General features: G+C 40.3%; 1 protein-coding gene across 2 annotated transcripts in view; it reads left to right on the top strand.

The window, feature by feature from the left end:
* TRHDE (thyrotropin releasing hormone degrading enzyme) overlaps positions 1-25,672 on the top strand; it is a 324,392-nt gene that overhangs the window by 278,758 nt on the left and 19,962 nt on the right. For both annotated transcript variants that reach the window (XM_043547744.1, XM_007054797.4), the window contains 3 exons: positions 2,986-3,133; positions 5,723-5,820; positions 6,320-6,427. In XM_043547744.1, coding sequence (XP_043403679.1) covers positions 2,986-3,133; positions 5,723-5,820; positions 6,320-6,427 — 354 coding nt within the window. The remainder of the gene's footprint in view (positions 1-2,985; positions 3,134-5,722; positions 5,821-6,319; positions 6,428-25,672) is intronic.

Here is a 25,672-nt window from a genome sequence, read left to right as displayed (position 1 = left end):
TTGGTATCATTTGAAAACTAATATCTCGCTGTTCTATAATGTCATTGTGAAATGTACGTAGCAACATTATATATAAAGTTATGATATCCCCCTGTATGATTATTAGCATATGTTCAAAACCACACTGGCAAAGGTTATAAAACAGGTCTATCCTAAAAAAAGGAATGTGTGTTAACCACATATAAGTAGTAAACAGGGCCAGCAAGACAGCAGGGGGAGCAGGTGGCAGGAGACAGCAAATTTGTATTTCAGCAAACAGAGGTGGAGGAGAAAGAGCATGGAGCCTCCTTCCTCACCAGACTCCGTGTCACCTTCCTCATCATCTGAATAATCTTTGCTTTGATGGGTAATCTTCAGAAGAATCCACTTCAGAGGTGATTTGGACTATAAAAGAAAGGAGCAGAAAACCCCAAGCTCTCTCTTTTTCACCTAAAAAGACAAAGGCACCTGCACCTTTGAGCCTCTGGGAGATCCTGAGCAAGGAAAGGGTCAGTCACTATCTTGCTGGAAGATGGTAGGTGAGAGGCCATCTTAAACAAAGCCTTGAACCAGAACTTGCTGGATTGTTTTAGTCTTTTAGATTCATTTTCATTTTATTTGCTTGTAACCATTGCTAACTTTATCTCTTATATGTGAGTTCACCTATCTTCTTTTGTTTGTTTTATTTTTTAAATAAACTAATCCAGGGCTATGTTTAAATGGAACTATTTGTTAACTCCAGTTAACATAGCAAACTGTTGAATGGGGCAGTGATAACTTTAAACTGAGCTGTCCTGGAAAGGGCTGGACAGTGCAGGACACATTTTGGGGAACATTCGGGACTGGGAGTGTGTTCGGTTCACCGTACAAGTGGTAACTAAAGCTGGTGGAAGCCAGAGTGTGTCTGTTGTGTTGCTGGCAGGCTGCTGGGGTCAGAACTGTCAGACCACGGCTGCAACCGTACACAGACACTCAGGGTCTGACCTGCCTGCTGGTAAGCTACTTGTGAGCAGCCCTGGTTGGGAGCTACAATAGCAAAGCATTGTGAAGCGCCCAAGGTTGTGAGGTGGTGATACAACCACTCACTGGTTTGGATTGCACCCCATAATGTGACATGGATATTGTCAACATTTCCCAAAAGCCAGTGTGCCGTCCGACAGTAAGTTGCATGCTGGGATACCTACCACACTGTGAATTGACATAAGCAATCCTGGTGATCATGCGCAGCACCAACTCAAACAGCCAAGTATGCAAGCACACAAGCGATATACTAACTGCAGCGGCTTTATGCCAATGTAACTCACATTGACCAAAGATTGTAGTTTAGACGTTGCCTCAGCTCTCTGCATACTTCCCATGGCCACCAAGTGGGCAAAGATGGCATGGAACAGGATGGGGAGTGGCTGACCAGGTTCTGGTAGGGAAATAAGATAAATCCTTTCAAAGTCTGCAGTAACGTCCTTCCTTCCCCAGAGCAAAAGAAGAACAGGCATGAAATTGTGTCATGAAGTGAGTTTTGGGGCACAGTGCCTCCTGGGCTACAAGTGTGGTGGTATAGTTCACAAACAGGCCTTTGTTTAGGATTGTGCCAAAAGATACAACCCTAGCACAAAGATTTCGGTGAACTTACTCTGGATTTAAACTGGTATAACTGAGATCAGACTAGCCCCAGGTCTTTGCATAGCCTGGTATCCATGGTCCCCTACACAGCACTTAATCTTTGTTTGGCTCTATGTATGTCTCTCTTCAGACAATTAGGGAAATGAAAGGGAACATTTTCATCCTATATAGGGAACAAAGGACTGTGAAGATATTTCAAACCCTCGCCTATGTTGAACGAGTCCAGTCCTGAAAGTTTAATGAAAACAGAATCACTATTTCTTCTTGCTGCAGGCATAGAACTTCAGTGGGAGTTAAACACATACATCAAGAGAAGAATAGGCCTATGTGTTGCTAGAAAGTTTTCACCACAGAGTTAAATTTTACTATTGCATTTTAGATTGTTAAGAAATAAAGCAGTTCAAAAAGGTAAAATGAACCAAAATCCTGAAGCTTGAAGTTTCCAGTATAGAATTTTAAAAAGAAACTTTTAAATGTTTGCAAAAAGAAAAGCAGTAATTGTGGCACCTTAGAGACTAACAAATTTATTTGAGCATAAGCTTTCGTGAGCTACAGCTCCAAGGTGCCACAAGTACTCCTTTTCTTTTTGCGGATACAGACTAACACGGCTGCTACTCTGAAACCTTTTAAATGTTTGTATATCTGCTACACTTTGTGTAAACCTGTAACTTTAAACAACGTTCTTGAAATTCTGTGAAACTATTTCACTCACTGGATGAGGCTGTTTATGCCCATGAAAGGATGAAGCAGATCTCTAACTGATTGATTTGTAAGCCAGTGAAAAAATTGAGTTTATAGGAGAAGAGCTAACACATCGTTAACTACTGTGATCCTTTTGAGGGCTGCTTCAGTTTAACAATATAACTTGTTCAAAAATGGTTTGCAATAGACATCAGACAAAGCTGCTTTTGGAGCTGGGGGAGGAATTTTGAAACTAAAGCATGTCCCTTCACAATGAGTTCTTCTCAGTTACCCACGACCTGTCAAAATTTTCTGAGAAGCAAAATACCTGGGGTTGTTGACTTTGGTTAGACTGCATTCTGTCTACACTGTAGCAATAAAATACTTTCTTTCTTTCTTTCTTTCTTTCTTTCTTTCTTTCTTTCTTTCTTTCTTTCTTTCTTTCTATATTCAGCTAAGTTACTGTTTGTATTTTTAATAGACACTGGGTTCTATTTAAATTAGGGATATTGGCATCCAGTAAAAAGACACTCAACACATAAGAGTTGGTGGTTTTTTTAATAACACTGACTTTCATTTCATTATAATGTGATGTATTTATCATGCTTTTCTGCCATTCATTTGCATATGAAAAACCCTCATTTTTGCATCATCATGTACCTTCTCTGAAAATAATAATTAACATGAACTTCTTTGACTGTGCAGAGCTGGCTATTTGCCTCAGAATATTCCTCTGGAGATTATCAGATACCTTTCCGAGGAGAAGGATTTTCTGCCTTGGCATGCTGCCAGCCGAGCTCTTTATCCTCTAGATAAATTGCTGGACCGCACTGAAAACTACAACATTTTCAATGTAAAAGATATATTCTCTTCTTTTCTATTGTCCTGAGATGAACTAGTCCCCAGTCAGTTATTGTAACTGATCTCGGGATAGTAACTTTCTTTCTAATTATTTTGTATTTAAATGTAGCAATTGTCAAACCTAGGTTCATTTGCATTTGAACAGTGATAAGGGCTATTTGAGGCATATATAATGAGTAGAAGGAAACTTAGCTGTTCTTCCTATAAAATATTATGACAAATAAGTTGTTTGTTAAAAAACAATGCATACCCCAAATTCTATAGTTCTCTGGAGCCACTGGACTACACTTTCATTGAAGCCCAAAATAAGCATGGACAGAAAATGTGCTCACAGAATTTAGAAGGATGCATGCAGTTGAAGTCTATATTGTTAGTCATTATTTTCATCCTGAAAGGCATAGTGAAGTCAATGCATTTCCCTTAATTAACAAGGGTTAGATCACAATTGAGTCAAAAACCCAGTCATATTTGGGACCAGGGGAACAACAATAGCAGCAAACAGTAGATAATCCAAATAGACATGACAAACATTTTAAAATGTTACCTGAAAAAATGTTGCTTAATCTTGAAGCTTTTTTGTTAAAAGGAACATTCTTTATGACACAGACTTTAATCATATTTATTAACAATTATAACCTGGATTACGCCTGTGTACTGGCAGTGAATTTTATGTACTCTGCATAAATTGAATGCCCAACCAGGTGTGCATAATTTTATAGTACAGTTGAAATGAAGAAACTACATAAAGTCTGGTATATTGAAGGAGACATTTTTAAAATACACCCAGATACATGCTGGCATGGAGAATTTATATAAGGAATATATTACAGATTAATAAAGAAATACTGGAAATGTTTCTTCATGAGCCTATGATCTGGATCTAGCTCCACACCAGGCAGCTCTCATGTAAAATTACACTTTTTGTCTTCCTAGTCTATCATTACCTTCATTGAAAAATCATTATTAAACAGTCATTGCTGTTTCACTTTTAGACATGACTGTATAAAGAGAATGCAATTTTAATAAACAAAAATGGTAAAATTAATTTCAGGGTTGTGTTTTACCACTACTGATTCTTCCTGAAATCTGAAAGCAGAGTTGATGGCAGAAGAAATATAAACTCATTATAGTCACAGAATAACTTATATGCTTGAGAAAGCTATCCTGTGCATCTCCTTTGGTTCTGTCATCACACACATATGCACATGCATCCATAAAAATAAAATGGATATTCTCTTGTGTTAGTTCATTTCAGTTCTTTTTTTCAAAGCAGTGAATTCCAATGGCAGAAAATTATGCTGTGACTACAGTGACAATAGTCTACTTCATAACTTGTAACTGAATGTAAAGATGCCTAATGTGCAAGATGTGAGAGTAAGATAAAACATGTCTTGTACTGTCTTTGATATTTATATACAGCAACAGCTAAATGGACATTGAAATAGTGTCATTAAATAACCCAGTCTTGATATGCAGCACACATTGTTCAGTATTATTAGATCAGTTGGCTGCACCTGTGTAATGGTTTCGCTGTAGCTATGAAAGTAAAGATGATCATAGCTAAGGCTACGATTTGGTCACGGGTGTTTTTAGTAAACGTCACCGACAGGTCATGGGCAATATACAAAAATTCATGGCCCGTGACCTGTCCATGACTTTTACTAAAAATACCTGTGATTAAATCTTGGAGGGGGTTTTGGGGGAGCATGGGGGGCTACTGCTGGAGGAGGAATGGGGGGTGCTGCTGAGGAGGACTGGGGAGCTGCTGCTGGGGGAGGTGTGCCCAGGGCCAGCGGCACTAGCTGCAGAGCTGCAGACTGCAGCTGCTCTGGCCCACTGCCTGGTGACCACTGCCAGGGGCTGCCAACCACAGCTGCTCCGGCTGGGCAGCTGGGGACCACTGCATGAGGCCGCGGACCATGGCTACTCTGGCCATCCGTCCAGGAACGCTTCTGGGGGCTGCCGGAGCAGCAGCTGGTGTGGCTGTCCCAGGGGCCACCTGAGTAGCTGGCCCTGGAGCCCACTGCTTGGGCAGCCCTGGGGTCAGCCACAGTGGCCCCTGGAGAAGTCACAGAGGTTGCAGAAAGTCACAGAATCCGTGACTTCCGCGACCTCCATGACAGACTCGGAGCCCTAATCATTGCTATCAGTTATCTCACTACGTATGTGCTAAGTGTGTCTCTTTAAATGTTTAATGATGGCCATTATTCAAACATTCATTGTGAAGTCAAGTTTGGCTTAGCTAGAGTAGGCATTAGCCTGTCCTAGCTCCAGTAACTCTTCACCTTTGTACTGTGAGTTAAAAATACAATTAAAGTAAACAATTTATAAACTGCTATATTCTTTATCATTAAATTGGCTAATCCAGTAGACCCAGTCATGTAGCTGTTCTTGTAGATTCATCTTCCATTGAAGTAAAGAGTGGGATTGCATACAAAAGCATTGCAATACCAGATCCAAATCAAAGCATTTTGAAAGTGGGACATTATTAAAAACATCAACAGTATTTCAACTTTGAACTGAAAAATCAAAAATAAAGTTTAACTCTGAAAATATATTTAACCTTTTTTTTTTCTTCCAGGAATATATTTTAAAACAAGTTGCAACGATGTACCTCAAACTTGGATGGCCAACAAATAATTTAAACAGATCACTTGTTCAAGCTGCCTACCAACATGAGTACTGTTATAGTTCTTTATTAATTTTCACAGGAGATAGTTGTAGTAAAGTGCTTTCCCAATACTTAATATGAACTTCAGCATCATGAGATACCTTTCTATCCTTTTCCTCCTTTCATTTCTCCTCACTTGAGGGGGCTAGGTGCTGTGAATCAGTTTCCTCTGCCTGGAATTTTGAGAACAAAGACATGTTCTTGTTAAGCTTTAATTTAAGTGCTGGCTCCATTTGAGACTTTGGGATTTGAACTCATGAGGCCATTGAATTTAGTAGGGCTGTGTGAATGATCCATGGCCTTTAATTAAAAATTGTAACTGTAACAACATAGTATTTAGTTGTTACTCAAAGATATACAGTTACCGCATCTTTAATGTTTTTGTTTAATTAAATTTTAACAGCTCCTTATAAGGAAGGTTAGAATATTTTCTTCTGAGAATTTCAACACACTTATTTATTAATGTGACCTCATTAGTGTCTTTATTTGTGTTTTGGACTAACCCAGAGAATTGCGTAGAGAAGTCATCATGTTGGCCTGCAGCTTTGGTAATAAACACTGTCACCAACAGGCTGCAACGTTAATCTCAGATTGGATTTCCAGCAATAGAAACCGGTAAGTGGAACAAAAATGCATCTCTCTTCCACCCAACTCAGAACTATTATAGTTTGAGCGTGTCTCTTTAATACACACTTTTTGCATACAGGTAAAAAATGAAGCAGAAATCACCAGCTGTTATTTAAAGCATTGTTGTGAGGCTGCAGAGCTAGAAGGGGTGGGAAAGATCTCTTAGTTTGTGGATGGGGCAAGTGGAGCCTGTGTGGCCTCCTACACCTCCTGAGAAAAAAAGGAGGTTGAATTTAAGGAAGGATGTAATGGAAGAAAGAGAGGATGCTTGGTAGATGAAGACAGAAATAAGGACAACATGACAGAAGGTGTGAAAGGAGGAGTGCAGCAAAAGGTTTGAGAAGACCTGAAAGAGAGAGGGAGGAAAAGAGATGAGGAAATGTGGTAGAGGGGGATATTATGTAAAGCTTTGTAGGTCAAGACACAGAACTTGAAAGAGAGGCAAGAAGCTAACAGAGAAGGAATCGGCGACCTTTGTCACGCAGCCCATCAGGGTAAGCCCCTTGGCAGGCCGGGCCGGTTTGTTTACCTGCCGTGTCCGCAGGTTCAGCCAATTGCTGTTCCCACTGGCCGCAGTTCGCTGCTCCAGGCCAATGTGGGCTGTGCGAAGTAGCGTGGGCTGAGGGATGTGCTGGCTGCCGCTTCCCACGCCCCCATTAGCCTGGAACGGCGAATTGCGGCCAGTGGGAGCTGCGATGGGCCAAACCTGCGGATGCAGCAGGTAAACCGGCCGGGCCCAACAGGGGGCTTACCCTAGTGGGCTGCGTGACAAAGGTTACCGATCCCCTGTAATAGACGGATTCAAGGAGGGGTAATTAATAGGAGCAATGGGGGGCATTAGCAGCAGTATAATGGACAGGCAAGAACTATAGGAGGCAAGCAGACCAGTCAGAGACTTATCTAATTCAGGTGAGAATTGACAGGGCATTGACAATGTGCAAAGTATGTATATAAGTGCAGAGTATTAATAAATAAAGTAGCATGATTATTAAATCATGCAGTTATGCATGGAGAGTAAGGCAAGTACAGGTGAGGACCACAGCTTTCTTGTGAAAGAGTCATCCTTTTTTTCATCTGGTGGAAGGCAGGAAACCGGTTTCCGCGTATCACAGGATCTGATGTTTTGTTTCTAGGTAAAATATTTGATTTCAGGTGAAGTTTTCAAAAGCACCTAAGTCCCATTTTAAAAACTGAATTAGGCACTTATTTTCAAAGGTATTTAGGTGCATAAGGATGCCAAGTGGGATTCTCAAAAACACCTAAGCAGTTTAGATGCCTAACTCCCACTGAAATCAAGATGATTTCCCATTGAAACCTGCTTAGGCACTTTGGAAAATGCCACTAGGTGCCTACGTACATTTGAAAACCTGCCCCTAGGGAAACGTCTGCTACACAGCAAGCAGAATCCTGAAGCAGCAAGTCTCAAAACTCGGATCTACAGCTCCTGGTGGTAAAAATGGCTGTGTAAACATTGGGGTTGGGCTTTCAATCCTAGGGAGGGGAATGAGCTTCTGAGCCCAAGATCCAGCCACAGCCCCAAAACCAACACAGCTATTTTTAGTGCTGTAGTGTGAGCCCAAGTTTGTAGAGCCAAGCTCTGAAACTCGCTGCCACTGGTTTCTGCTCGCCATGTAGACATACCCTTAGTGACTTTGAAAATGGGATTTAGGGCTAGATTCACCCTAAGGGAGTTACAGGTTTCAGAGTAGCAGCCGTGTTAGTCTGTATTCGCTAAAAGAAAAGGAGTACTTGTGGCACCTTAGAGACTAACCAATTTATTTGAGCATAAGCTTTCGTGAGCTACAGCTCACTTCATCCGATGCATTCAGTGGAAAATACAGTGGGGAGATTTATATACACAGAGAACATGAAACAATGGGTGTTACCAGATGGACAGAGACAGAAGAGTACCCAGAAGACACCTACTACAGGACAGGCCCAACAAAGAAAATAACAGAACGCGACTAGCCATCACCTTCAGCTCCCAACTAAAACCTCTCCAACGCATCATCAAGGATCTACAACCTATCCTGAAGGACGACCCATCACTCTCACAGATCTTGGGAGATAGGCCAGTCCTTGCTTACAGACAGCCCCCCAACCTGAAGCAAATACTCACCAGCAACCACACACCACACAACAGAACCACTAACCCAGGAATCTGTCCTTGCAACAAAGCCCGTTGCCAACTGTGTCCACATATCTATTCAGGGGACACCATCATAGGGCCTAATCGCATCAGCCACACTATCAGAGGCTCATTCACCTGCACATCTACCAATGTGATATATGCCATCATGTGCCAGCAGTGACCCTCTGCCATGTACATTGGTCAAACTGGACAGTCTCTACGTAAAAGAATAAATGGACACAGATGAGACGTCAAGAATTATAACATTCAAAAACCAGTTGGAGAACACTTCAATCTCTTTGGTCACTCGATTACAGACCTAAAAGTTGCAATTCTTCAAGAAAAAGACTTCAAAAACAGACTCCAACGAGAGACTGCTGAATTGGAATTAATTTGCAAACTGGATACAATTCACTTAGGCTTGAATAGAGACTGGGAGTGAATGGGTCATTACACAAAGTAAAACTATTTCCCCACGTTTATTTCCCACCCCCCACTGTTCCTCAGAACTTCTTGTCAACTGCTGGAAATGGCCCACCTTGATTATCACTACAAAAGGTTCCCTCCCCCCCCCCCCCCCCCGCTGGTAATAACTCACTCTCTTTACAGTGTGTATGGTAACACCCATTGTTTCATGTTCTCTATGTATATAAATCTCCCCACTGTATTTTCCACTGAATGCATCTGATGAAGCAAGCTGTAGCTCACGAAAGCTTATGCTCAAAAAATTGGTTAGTCTCTAAGCTGCCACAAGTACTCCTTTTCTTTTTCCTAAGGGAGTTAGGCATTGCTTTTAAGCACCCTGCTGACTAGTGGAATTTACAACCCCAAGTGAGGCTGAGGCATCCATGCTTCTCAGACACTGCATGGGGAGAGTTAGGCGCCTAAAATAGAGATTAACAGAAGCCATCAGTCAGAACCGAGAGCTCCCTAAACCTCACACCTCAAAGGGGGTTAGGCATCTAGCTCCAGCCTGAAAGGAGGTGCCTGTCTTTGATCAGGATTCTCAGGAGTCAGACAATGGAATGGGGGAGGGATAGTTCAGTGGTTTGAGCATTGGCCTGCTAAACCCAGGGTTGTGAATTCAATCCTTGAGGGGGCCATTTAGGGATCGGGGCAAAAATTGGGGCTTGGTCCTGCTTTGAGCAGGGGGTTGGACTGGATGACCTCCTGAGGTCCCTTCCAACCCTGATATTCTATGATTCTATGACACTTAAGTCAGGTCAGTCCTTTCACATGGAGGTGCCCTCTCCCCTTATAGCCAAGTGGTTAGGGAACTCACCTGGAAGTTGGAGATCCGGGATCAAGTCCTTGCTCCAAATCAGTCGATGTATCTCCCACCTCCTAGGTGAGTGCCCTAACCACTGGGCTGTTTGGTATAGGGGTTTACCACCACCACCTATAGTGTATGGATTGGATCCCACAGATGTGAGAGGCAGAAGGATGCCTAGTTTGTGAATCCTGGCAGGGCTTAAGCATGAACTAGGCACTGAGCAGCTCAGTGGCATCAGGACTTAGGCAGCTTTGTGCATGGCCGCTAGCAGAAATATAGGCACCTAGGTAACTTTACCAATTGTAATGTCAGTGCTATAAACTTAGCGGCAGCTGAATGGTGGTTTTGTGAATTCCATTGGTGCCTAGATGTTGGATTTAGGCGCCTAAAGTGGCAGGTACGCACCTATGTCCTACTTTGAATCTAGCCGTTGGGCTTGAAAAAAGTACCCAGAGTGTATGAAAATATGCCCCAAACTCCAAAAAGAATGCGTTATTAAAGGATTTATCAGGTTAATTCTGTATGAGGAATCCAAGCGTGCACATTTTGAAGTGAATCCTTATCAATATCAAAATTAACAAACATCAACAATGCTAGATACATAGCTATTCAAAGAAGAAAATACAAAGAGAGAATCACAGGAAACAATCTGCAAAAGTAATTTACTGAGATATTCACTTGCAACAGCAAAATTAGTTAATCACATTTAATAGGATCTATTAAAATGCACAGCAGTAGATAATACAATGTATAAAAGCTGTCACCCTGGAAAGCCTCCCCCTCTTCCCCTTTCCCCCCAAAGGACTAGAGAAGAAGGAGACATCAGAAAAAAGCTTATGCTTTGTTAACAATAGCGAGAAAGGAAAGGAACACATTTAAGGAGCCTTCTGAAAATTAATCTTACCTTTTCCACAAGGCCATTCTTGGGAGCCCAAGATTATGACTGCTGGAGCACAATGAATGTTATGATAAAGGTATCAGAGCAGGGCAGAGGAGGAGAAGAAATACCAGCCAGTTAAAGCAATACATTTCTGTAAAGAAACTGGACAATTTTGAAAAATAGCCACCACAAATAATGTAATTATGGAACAGGGATTGACATCAGATGATAAATAAGGGTGCAACTTGCAAAGAAGACAGGTTTCTTTTATTTATTTCGTAAGATTATAAATTCAGATCTTTTCCCCCACCCCAGAAATTGCCATTTGCTGTTTTCAAAACAGTCACCATGTTTGAATATGACTGACACATTGACAGGCTGATACCATGTCTGCTCATTGTGGAAAGGCATCACAAAGGTCACTTATTGTAGTTGAGAAACTTTCTGCCATTTTAGCAGCTTAGCAGTCATAAAATTAGCTTTTACTTCACAGTACTGACATTTATATAGATTCAGCAAGTCTATTTTTGCTCATACAGTAGTATGGCTATATAATGGTTCAGCTTTCTGCCATATCACAGGGATTCTATTATTACCAATAATAATAACAATTCTGTAATAAGAATTTAGTTAACATGGTGTGTGAGCCAGAACAGAAGCCAGAACACACTCCCTCAGCTGTGTTAGCTAATATGAGTGTAATGGGCAATAAAGTACAACTTGGAATACATACAAGGAACAGATATTTAACTAGGTGCAATTTTTATATTGTCATCTTTGTGATCATAACTGTACTTCACTCAGTTTGATGCAATATTCTTGTAACATCATGTCCTTAAAAGCTATCTTTTGTTTTGTACTCTCAGTTGCAACCATAGTATCTCTGTACCATTCTCTCTGCATGCATCTTCTCCTACAGAAGGAGAGACAGCTGTCTTGATGGCAGCATTCCCTTCCTTTCTCCAGACCATTTTGACAGTTCTCCACAGTGCTAAGAAAAGGCCACTGGAGGTAGAGATATGCATCATCTCTCCCTCCACCCAGTGTTAACAACGAATGAAGTTAATACGGCCAGAGGCTATATTTACTGTTCTTAGAGAATCATTTCCGCAAAGCCGAACAAAGTGGTCAAGCACCTGCTGGGAAATTCCAGGCAATACAGTTGCAGTGGGGTCACATTGCCAAGGAACCAGGGCAGAGCTACAGAGGGCCAAGAGCTGATCAAAGGAGGCAGAGGATCTCTGCATAGGTGCCCCACTTCCCTCAACAAATCTCCAATATCAGCAGCATTTGTGAGTTGGCCTCCCAGTTTGTCCCCTAGAGGTTGGGCAATGCTACCTCCAATAAGAGAACTCAAAAGAAACTTTGAGGGAAGCTTACAGTGTTTTCTGTCTCCTTTGTGGTATTTCCACATATGAGTACAGTCTGACCCAGAGTTTGCTGAATACTATAGTAAAATAAAGGCAACGTTGCAATGCTTTGCCCTGAATGATCTATTCTGGAAGCTGGAGTGGCTAATCCAAAGAGCTGATTTACAAACAATGCAAATTGGGAAGTATTGAAAATTCTTTGGAACATAAGAGTACAAAAGAATACCAGGGAGGTAGATTGATATCAATCAAATGAGATTCAATACAAATATAAGCTAATATTAAGTTAAACTTTTATGACTGTGTAAATTTACAGGCAATGGAACAAGTTGCTAAGAAGGCTATGGAATCTCCATCACTGGACATAGTCAAAGTTAGAGTGAACACACATCTAATTAGGAATGGTTTAGGAATGATAAAATAAATCTTGCTGTGATGCTTGATTCGATGGCTCTTTAGAGGTTCTCTTCATCCCAAATGTTTATGTATTTTACTTGCGTAGTTTAATTGTGAGTTAGGGGAGGGCAATAATCAAATACAGTAACATGTATCTCGATACTGTTTGCATATTTCTGCAGGTTTCCTAGTGATACTGTTTAATATGGTAGGTCCAAAATTAATTACCATGTACTCTTCACTCCAGGAGATTGAAATAATTATAATAATCATGTATTTACTATGCTCTGTTCTTTACCATGTAAATAAGTTACCACTGCTGATCAAAATAACACGAGAACTAGCTTCATAACACAAGAACTAAGGGTCACCAAATGAAATTAATCGGCAGCAGGTTTAAAACAAACAAAAGGAAGTATTTTTTCATGCTGACTGTTTTCACAGTCAGTCTGTGGAACTCCTTGTCAGAGGATGTTGTGAAGGCCAAAACTATAACAGGGTTCAAAAAAGAGCTAGATAAGTTCATGGAGGATAGGTCCATCAATGCTATTAGCCAGGATAGGCAGGGATAGTGTCCCTAGCCTCTGTTTGACAGAAGCTGGGAATGGGCAACAAGGGATGGATCACTTGATGATTAACTGTTCTGTTCATTCGCTCTGGGGCACCTGGCATTGGCTGCTGTTGGAAGACAGGATACTGGGCTAGATGGAACTTTGGTCTGACCCAGTATGGCCATTCTTATGTTCTTAAGCTCAATAGTGAATTGGCCAGTAGTACTTACATGTGTAGCTTGTAACTTGAAAAGTTAAATATGTTTTGGGGTTAAAACTAAATGCAAAATTAAAGAAAATAATTATATCTACTAGTGTTTTAGTCTTCTCTGTTAATACCAGCAATATTGAATAACACCATTAGACTTCCAGGCACAACATTATTACTTTCACACCTTCTTTACAAAAAACATACACTAATCTACGTGAGATGAGTGTTCATGAGGTTTAGAAAGACATTCTCCACAAGTCTGGGAATTTCGTCTATTCTGTGGGAAATTCCATTCTGTGACACTGATACACTACTGCATTGGTGCGCCAATAGCTGATCTCATCTCCTGATACTTGTGTCCTAAAATAAATGATGCGAGAAAGAGATTGCAGCCATTTCTGTGGCTAAAAAATTATGATAATTTAGAATGCAAAATGCTTAATGACAGTACAGCTCTCAGCCACTCTGCCAGGAAAGAATGGCAGAGCATGACTCAAAGGACACATTTGGCCACAAAGGCATTGAACCAAATAGCCAGCCTTGTGTAACTGACTCCAAGCAGTGTCAACGGAGCTGTTTGTTGATTCTGTTCCAGGACTGTACAGGATTTTAATCCTAGCAAGATCTAACAAAAGAAATGTTATATGTAGTTTTTGTTGAAAATCTGAGAACAAATTTTAATGAAGATTCACTTTCCTTTTAATTATTAAATTAATACAGAACTGATATTTGTATATAACCGATTGGCCCCACTTCAGTTTACTTCAGGCCCCACAAATGCTGCTAGTGGTGCTTAGCGTGGCAAACATGATCTTGCTGCAGTAAGATGAATACATACTTCCATAAGTGGACAAGAGTGAAGCCTCTATGAGGAATAAGGAACATTCTTTATACAATCATTGAAATTAGTGTTGTCGATTTAGGAATGGGGGTCATAGAATTCAAGATACAGACAAATGCTATGCATCAGAAGCTACTGCTTGCTGAGAATTAAGATGTTTGCTGCTACCTTCATTTAACTGGGATGATCCCTGTGAAGCTCTTTCATGTGTGAAGAAATACATTACTCATACTCTGTAGTTATGATAGCATTGTGGTTCAGCCTAAAAAATTAGCAAAATTACCATACAAAGTCTGCCTGAGCTTGAGAATCAGCCTTGTTAACCTCTTTAACCTCCGTAATGCATTCGTTTTGAAGGCAAAACACAATTTTAAGAGCATTAGCATTTGCAGCGTTTCTGCTTTGAATACGTTCTGACCTCTAAAGCTCAGGAAGAAATGTGCAGAGGACAATAGTTTATAAACTCCTGAAGTGTGATGTCATAGTAAATGATGGCTTGTCAGCATCTGCCATGACACCCTAAGGCATGACTTAGTGAAGCCCACTGGAAAGGGCATTGGGTATTCAGAGCCAGTCACAAATGGATTTTCAGATTTTTCCTTCTTTTGAAATGTAGCCCATTCCTCTTCATCTAGGTTCAAATAGTTGTAGGACTAATTGCCTGACTTTTTTTCCACAGAAAACTGTTAATACATGCATTTGTTTTATTTGATCCAGTGTCAATTGGAGTAACATGCATTGGGTTTTCAATCTCCTGGCTATCACCATGCAGAATAGAGATCAGAGATATATAGAGTACCTGTGATTTGAGAACTATCATGATTAACAGACTACCTACAATTACTATCACATATTGAATCACATCTGTAATACAAGTAGATTGTAGGCTGCTTCACATTCCTACCATTTTAGATTTAATGTGTCTTTTACTATTTATACTATTATTTTTCTGTACTGATTACTTTGATCATTCTCAACTACTTAGGGTATTGGTCTGAAGCTATGTCCAGTGGCAGCAGCTGGTGGTGTCCAATATTTTTTGTTATCCTGTTTTCACAGGACTCAAACTGGGTAAGTTTAGGGCTGCATTCTGATAGTTAAAGAAGAAAGCTTGAAACCGCTTATAGATTTGGCATCTCTTGGCTTGCATCTGTGAAACAGACTCTCTTTTGACTAAAATTTACCTCTAAGGTTAGCGACATTATTCTGATCTTGTAACCTTTAATCAACTGCTTATTCACAAGGGTGTCGTCTTATAGGTTAGCCCAGCTGATATACAATATTCAACATTTTTAACACTTTGTTTTCTTTGTTCTATTCTGAGTATACTTTTTGTAGTTCTCATGGGTCAGAAGGTATGATCCAGTGTAGGGAGGCATATGGTTAATTAATTACTGAAACAACTTCCAGCAGAGTAGATAATATTTACAATAATACGATGAACTGACCCTGTCAAAATAGAATATTGTCCAGCATCTTTTCCATAACACAGTGGTCACTGAACTTTTCAGAGGGCACTGTTCCAACTTCATGGGGAAGACTAAGTAGATCCTGGATGCACATCTGTTCTGGTTTTTAACCACAGGATTCCTGATAGGTCTCATAGCCATAAAGGACATTTTATGAAAACAAACTATATAAATATAATAAATATAAATTGCATAAATATAATATTGAAGGGTTCAGGAATGCCTGTGAGCCAACATACTTAAATACCTTACTCCAGGCTTCCCTCCCATGAAAACAAAATCTGTAGAAGAGAAAAAATACTTTGCAGTCTCCACAAGTTCATGTCATGGTGTTGGCCCTATAGGCTTCCCTGACAGGAGAAGGATTGCCACCTTGAGTAAGTAGAAAGAGAATGTTCGAGAAACCTTGCAAAACATGGATTGTCCTTGCATTCTGTACCCTGGCCTTCACATTCCTCTCTACTCCCAGGTCATTTTTCCCACAAAACTCATCTTGACATTTACATTCCTTCTGTGTCTACACAATAAACCACCTTTGCAGGGAACAGAAGGAAGTTAACATTGGTCTGACTGAAAACCCAAAGATCTCTGGCTTTGTCTTGTCATCAGTACAGAGGTGTTCCCATAGATCCCCTAGGAGAAGGTATGCTATGAAACAGCCATTCCCCTCCCTCTCATGAGTTTCAGGTCATTAGCACCCGTCTTTGCACATCTTGCTTCCCCTTTATACCACAGAATATAGTATCCTGAGATCTAATTATCTTGTAAGAGATGTTTTTAAATGTATCCATTCAGCTTGGAGCTTGTCCAGTAGTTTCTACATTTGCTATTTCACAGGGTTTCACATATATCTGAGTGCAATGTTAGAGATATGAATTTTCTCTATATCAGTCATAAGAAAGGTGCAAGTGATGAAGTAAGAATGTCATCAGTCAGATAATTTGCACAAAGACAATAGTACCCAAGAGCCCTAATTTGAGAATACTAGATTCTCATATTCAGTACGAACAATTTGTATTTACTCTTCAAGAGACAATTGATTCACACTAATCTGGCTGCCTAATTTGTTTCACCTCTTTACTTTATCAACCTTTAAGTACTCTGGAAATACCACCATAAAGAAACATTGTACTGCAACAACAATTGCAACATGTTTGTAGGCTCAGGTCAGTGGTAGATAACACAGATTTCTTAGTCATTAGTTGATATACATTCTAATGAAGTCTGGGCCAAATGACAAAAAATCAAATACATATCCCAAAAGTAACAGTTTTCCTTCTTTTTCTTCTCTTTCTTCCTCTGTCTGCTGCTTTGAGATGCATCGTTTTGTCACTTCATTTCACATCTGTACACTAAGGCCCTGATCTTGCAAACACTTATACCTGTGCTTAACTTTAATTGGGAGCATGAGTGTTTGTGGATGTGTGGCTTAAAAGGTTAATGATATGTGTGAGATATCTAGAAGACACGTTACTTCTGTACAAAGTTTTGATGTTCATCACTTAATTTTCAGAAGTCATTAGACTTATGGAAGCTGTGAGAATACAGAGAAAAGACTATTTTTTCATACATACATGTATGTAGAATGTAAAACACAACACAAACAAACAACCCCAGATCATTTCTTCTGTGTTATCAACTTCTGTACATTTTAATGACTTTGAAAATTCATTGTTGAAGATCTGTATCTGTGTGGATACAGATGTGGAGATACATTATATTTTGCAATGTTATTAGAGTACAGCCAGATGGTGGCAGCCAATGTTGCTGAAGTAATTTAACTAATTGATAGGTTGTTACAACATTTGAGTGGAATCTTACAGTCAAGTCAATAAAACTGTTTAAGGAGGAAGAAAAGACTGCTGAGTGCATGAGTTAATCAAGGAAATAGTGGATATGGTGTTGTGAAAGAGGATCTAGGGAGTATGTCTAATAGAAGAAAGGATTGCATCTAGTTACAAGTAAATAGAAAATGTGTTGTTTATTGGGCACTTCCTCCAAGTAACAGCTTTGCTTCCTCAGTTTTCTAGATGATCACAGAAAGATCTCCTGCCCCTTCTACTGATTTTAAGTAAACAACATCCCAAACAAATTAATTTGAAGACTTTAGAACTTTGACAGATTTCTTCAGTTTGTTTGTTTGTTTGTTTGTTTGTTTGTTTGATGAACAACCAAAATGCCAGCCACAATAAAGAAAAGCAATTTGAAAGGAAGGGCCATTTTGGAGGTAGAAAAAATGCCAACAAAGGACAAAACATCAAAAATCTATAGCAGAGATGGGCTGCCCAAGTTAATGTACAGCTTGCCGTTCAGACATTAAAAAATTATATTGCATAACTGGCACTGGGTGTAGCTAGAAATAGTCATTGGAGAGAGGATAGGTGATCTTGTGGTTAAGGCGTTGGACTGAACCTCATGTGATCTGGGTTCAGTTCTTGGTTCTGCCTTAGCCATCCAGTGTGTCCTTATGCAAGTCCCTTTATCTCTCTGTGCCTCAGTTTCCCATATGTCAAATGGGGATAATAAGACTTCCTTCTACCACCCTTTCACTGAAATCCTGGACCTACTAAAATCAATAGGAGTTTTCCCACTGACCTCAGTGTGTCCAAGATTTCACCTTTTGTCTGTTCTGTCCATTCCAATTGTAAACACTTCGGAAGAAGGCACCTTCTCCTCCCGTGTGTATGTATAATACCTAGCACAATGGTTCAATGGTTTGTGTTAGGCTACTGTAATAAAAATAAGTAATGAAGAGGGGCAAAAACTGTGATTATCTTCTTAGAAGAGACACATAACAATGTACTGTTACCCATGTGGCATCATTAGTTTGATGTTTTAGGAGATGCAGTGCTAATACAGTATTCCATGAGTGCCATTCTTTTAATATTATCTGAGGTTTGTAACCTAATAAACAATGCTGTAAATATAGTCATCAAGGAAAATAAGCTTCTGTTAAAGGTAAACTGTAAAAAAAATAAAGAATGGAGCTTCTGATTAATTTCCTTTGTCAAATATTAGCCTAAATGGTAATGAAACTTGTCACTTAATAAAAGAACTGACTAAACTGCATGCAGTTGCATTTTAAGAAATTAGAACACAATTTGCCTAGAAGATAAATAATTATGGTCTGATTTTATGAGTATTTCCAATTGTTAGAACATTGTTTAAATAGGAGCAAGTACATACCAATTCATTTTAACTTAGAAGATTATTCTTAATTCATTGTAAAGCTTTACTATTCAGGATTGTAAAAAAAGATTTTCCTGTAAAGGTACAGCAGGATTTTAATAATTTTTTTTCTAATTGTTTAATTTTTAACATATTTTCCAAATGTTTAAATTTTAAACATGAGCTTTGCTGGCCTCATATCTTAGCCTCACCATCATATCTATTTAGCAAGACAAATAAGTTTAAATTCATCATATTAGCATTCAGAATTATGCTTTCAAAAATTAATTTTTATCATTTCTCTGAAGTATCCATTATATCACTTTAAAAATGCCAGCAGTCTACATAGCCCAGAAGAGATTTAATACAACAAGATAATATGTTCTTCAGTGTTACTAGCTCAATAATACTGAAACAATAGTTAATTTTACCTGTTCAGTTCAATTAATCCAGTAGGCCAACATTCTGCATACTGAACTGGTGCTATGGAACTGCAATTTTAAAAGCACATTTTCCATGGAGCTGTACAACTACAAAATCTAGACCTGAGAGATTTCCACATGTTTAGATAATGATGAAATACGGGCCCATAATAACTGGAGGGAAGGGGGAGCAAGAATCCCCAGAAATGGAGAAAATTCAATTAGAAAGTTTACTGTTGAGGCAATAGTTAAAGAGAAATGACTTTGGGGATATTCACATTTTCATAAACAATTTTCATTTCCCCAGAAAGGAAACCCATGTCTATAATCCTGATTACAGACCTCTCACAGGAGTAATTTGTAGCTTTTCATAGCCATAGGTTTTGTAGTTATTGAAGCTCAGGCTTTAAAAAATAGTGGCGGGGGGGGGGGGGGGTTAATTTCATTTTGTCCTAATGACTTAGCTTATACAAGGAGATCTAAAAACTTCCCTAGAGCTCTTGGCTGTATGATATTGAATAGATTTGCTGTGGTGCTGCAAATGTGCCTTTACAGATTTGGTGTCAAAAGAGTTTCATTTACAAAATACATAGTGGTGTTGAGGCTATTGATATGTGATCAATGCCATCTGTGTCCAAATTCCTCTTCCTCCACACAGGATACAAATGATCTTCCAGTTAATGCTCAGATCACTACTCTTGTCACATAAAACAAAAAAGATGAGGCAGCCAGGAAAGTCAGTTGAATTTGATGAGCTGTGCTGTAACTTGTGAAAGATGGAAGCCTCAGAAGCAAGGAACTCTGTCCTCACTATCATTCTGAGGTCAGACGTCCCCCGAGCTGCCACAGTGTTCACTTCAGCACTGCTACCGATTGTATCCAAACACTGAGTGATAATTCCTCCAATGTGCAATGTGTGCCACTCTGATTAATGGGACAATCAACCTGCAAAGAATTACTTCTTTGCAGATACCTTTTAGTTCCTTGGTGCTTTTGTTCACAAGTTGTGTATCTTGTAATAAGCCAAAGAAAACAGTTCTGTTGGGACAGTCCAATAAGAGCTACTCACTCTTTTAAACATGATGCAGTATCTGAGTCAAGACATAAAGTACTTTTGCCAGTACAGTAAAACCTGACTATGGTTGGTTAATTTTGTTACATTCACTGAGGATATCAGTTGTCCGCTCCAAATGTCATGATAATGTCCTCATCCCATTTTCATTAAACATACATTCTTCTCATTGTTGTCAATGTATTAAATCCAAAATTGATGAAAAATAACGGAACGTTGAAGTTAGACAGCATTTAAACCCACACACAAATATAATCAGGGAATAAAAAATTTATGCTCTCAGAATAAACTGTCCGCATTGCATACAATGTGTCTATATGCCTATGTATGTATGTGTGCTATTGCATCTAATAATCAGAAGTATCGATATAGTTGCAATATAGTTAAGTTAATTTGATTTAGAAAACATTGAGACAAATCCTCCGCTCATGTAAATCAGCACATTTTAGTATTCCCTGATATCCTGTGTTTATATATGTAAACTTAATGTAGCATTAATAGAGGTTGTTTTATTTAATTTCCATCTGTGTTGCTTATGCAGGTTTGTTTACCTGCCTCATCCGCAGGTTCGGCCTATCGCGACTCTCACTGGCCACGGTTTGCTGATCCAGGCCAATGGGGGCTGCGGGAAGCGGTGTGGGCCAAGGGATCTGCTGGCCGCCCTTCCTGCAGCTCCCATTGGCCTGGAGCGGTGAACCGCGGCCAGTGGGAGCTGCGATCAGCCGAACCTGTGGACGCAGCAGGTAAACAAACCAGCCCGGCCCGCCAGGGGCTTTCCCTGAACAAGTGGCGGCCCTAGTTTGAGAACCACTGGACTAGATGACCTCTCAAGGTCTCCTCCAGCTCTACATTTCTATGATTCTGATAGTAGTGGCAAAGGTGTGAACTTATCACTTCTACCAGCCGTTCACTTCAGTGAGTTTTAAACTTTATTCTCCAAGCCTTGTTCATCTCAGGGAGGTGTGAATTTAGAGTGAGATTTTCAGAAGCACTTAACTGAGATAGAAGCACAAGTTCTATTGAATTTGAATGGGAGCCGTACTTTTAACTCACTCTTAAAACCAAATTGGGACTTTTCAAACACTAACAGGGGCAGGCAGTTTATATCTCTCTTTTATTCCTTTCTTTTTCAATAAGCACCCACAGACGGAAATTAAATAAAAAAACCTCAATTAATGCCCTAGTTTGAGAACCAGTGATCTAGTCCAGCCCCCTCATATTGAGGCAGAGGCAAGTATACCTAGACCATCCCTGGCAGGTGTTTGTCCAATCTGTTGTTAGAAATGTGCAATGACAGAGATTCCATAACCACCTTCGAAAGCCTCATCCAGTATTTAACTATCTTTACAGTTAGAAAGTTTGTCTGGAGACAGCTTCTGATAACATAGGCCTTGTCTACACTGAGAATTCTAGGCAGTTTTCCTACTCCTAGTCTAGCACTGATGTATCTCCACCGGTATTAGCAACCAAGGAATCACTGGTGTAGGCTGGGCACAGGCTGAACTCCACCAATGTTAGGAGAATTACAGAATGTTTAAAAAGTAATGGGTGAAGGCAGGTAGCAACACCAGAAAGAGACTCCGAATTTGATTTTTTGGGGTGGGGGTGGGGGGTGAGGGGAAGGTTTGTGCTGTGTCTGTTTCAGTTAAACATATAGGACTTGCCTGTGCTGTAAGTATAACCATGTGAATGTGAGATTGTCTGTTGTGGTTAGGGATGGCTGGGTTCTCACACAGTGGTTTGTTGTTAATGTGGGTAAGACAACATGGTTCTGTAACAGGGGAACTATTATAGGCTGACATAATTCTGCTGGGACCTCTCTTAACCATTTAGAGTTACAGTGCCTTTACTATGTCTCAGTGGCCAATATATGGTTTGGAGGCTTTTTTTCTGACTTCTCTCGATGTACCGATGAGCAATAGAAGCCTTAAAATGTTGAAAAGGCATAATATTTTCACTTTCCAGTGATTAAAACATGACCAAAGGGATTTTGTTGAAATATTACAATAATACTCACCATTGAGTAGAGGCTAAGAATAGAAAGCTTCAGCCCACAAAAAAAATGTTCTGAAGGTTCTGAGTAGGTGGAAAAAAATGGGCTTTTAATGAGCGTGTCTCAATGTGACCTTCACTGTAACTTTTGCGGTAGCGTACGCTATAATAAAATTTACAAAGAAAATTTCACTCGGTCTTTCAGTATCATGATCCTGCAACTCAGATATTTGTTTGACAGTATCCATAATGACAGTCTCTTTTCAACTTTATAATTATAAATGGTTTTTGCAGTGTGCTGCACCCCAGACATTTTAGCCCAGCAATAGTAACTGGAAGCATTAGAAATATTCAGCAAAGTAGACAAGTATTTTTCTGAGAAGTTTCTATTTTTATCAGTAAAAATATTTTTCAGTGGAAAATGTTACACCTGAGAAACATGCATCAGAAATGAGAAAGAGGATAGTAGAGTCTGAGAGCCAAACTCCGTTGCTAGTGTATGTTGTTGGTACCAATGTACTTGCTGTGCCAGGTTGTGAATTTAGCCCTGAGAGACTGCTTCAGTAAACGATGGTCTGAGATTAAATTATCTGAGCTGTCCATCAACTGACTGTGACTTTACTGCATAGCTGATTTACTCATTGGCATGCTGATCAGTTCGGTGAGTCTCCATGTATTTCCTTTTCTTCCAGCAATATCACTATAAGGCACTATTCACTCAGATGACATCACACCATAGTACCATAACAGAAGAAAATGATCTTGAATGTTTATGTATCAGTGTCTTAATAGATAAAGCACAAGCTGGTTATTAGATGGCGTCTGCGACAGACCACCAAATCACACTAGGGAACATGATGACTGGCTCCTTAATGCAGCTATATATAATGTGTAGGAAAAAAAGTTGTGTGATCATAGGGGATTTCAATTGGAGTAACATATGCTGGAGGTCTCATGCTGCAAGTACTAAAACGTCCTTAGAATTTCTAATTATAGATGACAATTTCCTAACTCAAAACATATTGCGTCCAACATGGGGAAATTCTACATTAGACCTTGTCTTGATGGATAAAGAGGAACTGAACTAAAAAAATAATGATAACTTGGGTACAAATAATCATGACTTTGATCAGATTTCTAATGTGCACACAGAATAAAGTCCAAATCAGTGAAATATATACTTGGTACCAGGGCTTAAATTCTCAGAGATTATTTCCCAGAGCCCCACAGACTCGGGGCTCCAGGCTTCAGCTGCGGGGCCGGGGTCTCAGGGCTTTAGCTCCATGGGGGGTGGGTAGTGCCAGGGCTCAGAACTTCAGCCCAGGTGTTTGGGAAGAAGCACCAGGGCTCCGGGCTTCAGATCCATGGGGAGGAGACGCCAAGGCTCGTGGCTTCGGCCCCATGGCAGGCGCCAGGGCTCGAGGCTTCAATCCAGTGGTAGGTGCTAGGGCTCAGGGCTTTAACCCCACAGCAGGCACAAGGGCTCTTGCGCTTTAGCCCTATGGCAGGTTCCAGGGCTCCTGCCTTGCAGGAGATGCCAGGGCTTCTGTGGGTTTGAAAATATTTACTGGACCTCTGCTCCGGCGGGCTCCGGCTGAATTTAAGCCCTGCTTGGTGCTTTAAAAGGGCCAGTTTCACAAACATGAAAACAATTATGAGCCAAATCAGCTGGTAGGAAGAATTTAATCAGAAAAATGTGAATGATCTTTGGGAATTGTGTAAGAACACTTTACTAGCTGCCCAAAAAGTCAAAATCAAGGCAGAAGGCTATATTAGATTAAAAAGCCAGCCCAGTTTAGAGAGGAAGTGAAGGCAGCTATAAGAAATAAAAAATAATAATAAATGGAAAAAAGGGGACATTGATAGCTTCTTTATATTCATAACTAGGAATTATAGAAATTGATAAGGGAAGCAAAGGGAACAAGGAGAACTCTATGGCTGGCAGAGTTAAGGACAATAAGAAGGAATTTTTAAGTATATTAGAAACAAAAAGAATGCTGACAATGATATCAGTCAATTACTATATTGAAAAGGTAGAATTATCAATAATGCAAAAAAGGCAGAAGTGTTAAAAAAATTCTCTACTGCATTTGGGGAAAAAAGATGATGTTGTTATATCATATGGCAACCCCCTCTTTCTGTTCCAAACTCAGGAGGATGTATTTTAAAGAATCCTTATTGAGGTTACAGGGACAAACCATCCCGATGTGTAGAAAGAATAGTAAATATGGCAGGCGACCAGCTTGGCTTAACAGTGAAATCCTTGCTGATCTTAAACACAAAAAAGAAGCTTGCAAGAAGTGGAAGATTGAACAAATGACCAGGGAAGAGTATAAAAATATTGCTCGGGCATGCAGGAGTGAAATCGGGAAGGCCAAATCACACCTGGAGTTGCAGCTAGCAAGAGATGTTAAGAGTAACAAGAAGGGTTTCTTCAGGTATGTTAGCAACAAGAAGAAAGACAAGGAAAGCGTGGGCCCCTTACTGAATGAGGGAGGCAACCTAGTGACAGAGGATGTGGAAAAAGCTAATGTACTCAATGCTTTTTTTGCCTCTGTCTTCACGAACAAGGTCAGCTCCCAGACTACTGCACTGGGCAGCACAGCATGGGGAGGAGGTGACCAGCCCTCTGTGGAGAAAGAAGTGGTTCGGGACTATTTAGAAAAGCTGGACGAGCACAAGTCCATGGGGCTGGATGCGCTGCATCCAAGAGTGCTAAAGGAGTTGGTGGATGTGATTGCAGAGCCATTGGCCATTATCTTTGAAAACTCATGGCGATCGGGGGAAGTCCCGGACCACTGGAAAAAGGCTAATGTAGTGCCCATCTTTAAAAAAGGGAAGAAGGAGGATCCTGGGAACTACAGGCCAGGCCAGGAAGGATTGGTCCTTGGGCCGGTTTTGTTCAATATCTTTATAAATGATCTGGAGGATGGTGTGGATTGCACCCTCAGCAAGTTTGCAGATGACACTAAACTGGGAGGAGAGGTAGATATGCTGGAGGGTAGGGATAGGATACAGAGGGACCTAGACAAATCAGAGGATTGGGCCAAAAGAAATCTGATGAGGTTCAACAAGGACAAGTGCAGAGTCCTGCACTTAGGACAGAAGAATCCCATGCACCGCTACAGAGTAGGGACCGAATGGCTAGGCAGCAGTTCTGCAGAAAAGGACCTAGGGGTTACAGTGGACAAGAAGCTGGATATGAGTCAATAGTGTGTCCTTGTTGCCAAGAAGGCCAATGGCATTTTGGGGTGTATATGTAGGGGCATTGCCAGCAGATCGAGGGACGTGATCATTCCCCTCTATTTGACATTGGTGAGGCCTCATCTGGAGTATTGTGTCCAGTTTTGGGCACCACACTACAAGAAGGATGTGAAAAAATTGGAAAGCGTCCAGCGGAGGGCAACAAAAATGATTAGGGGACTAAAGCACATGACTTATGAGGAGAGGCTGAGGG

The sequence above is a fragment of the Chelonia mydas genome, chromosome 1 (assembly GCF_015237465.2).
Source record: "Chelonia mydas isolate rCheMyd1 chromosome 1, rCheMyd1.pri.v2, whole genome shotgun sequence".
Lineage (NCBI taxonomy): Eukaryota > Metazoa > Chordata > Testudines > Cheloniidae > Chelonia > Chelonia mydas.
The sequence above is the reverse complement of the archived record's forward strand: the minus strand, read 5'-3'. Positions and strand labels throughout refer to the sequence as shown.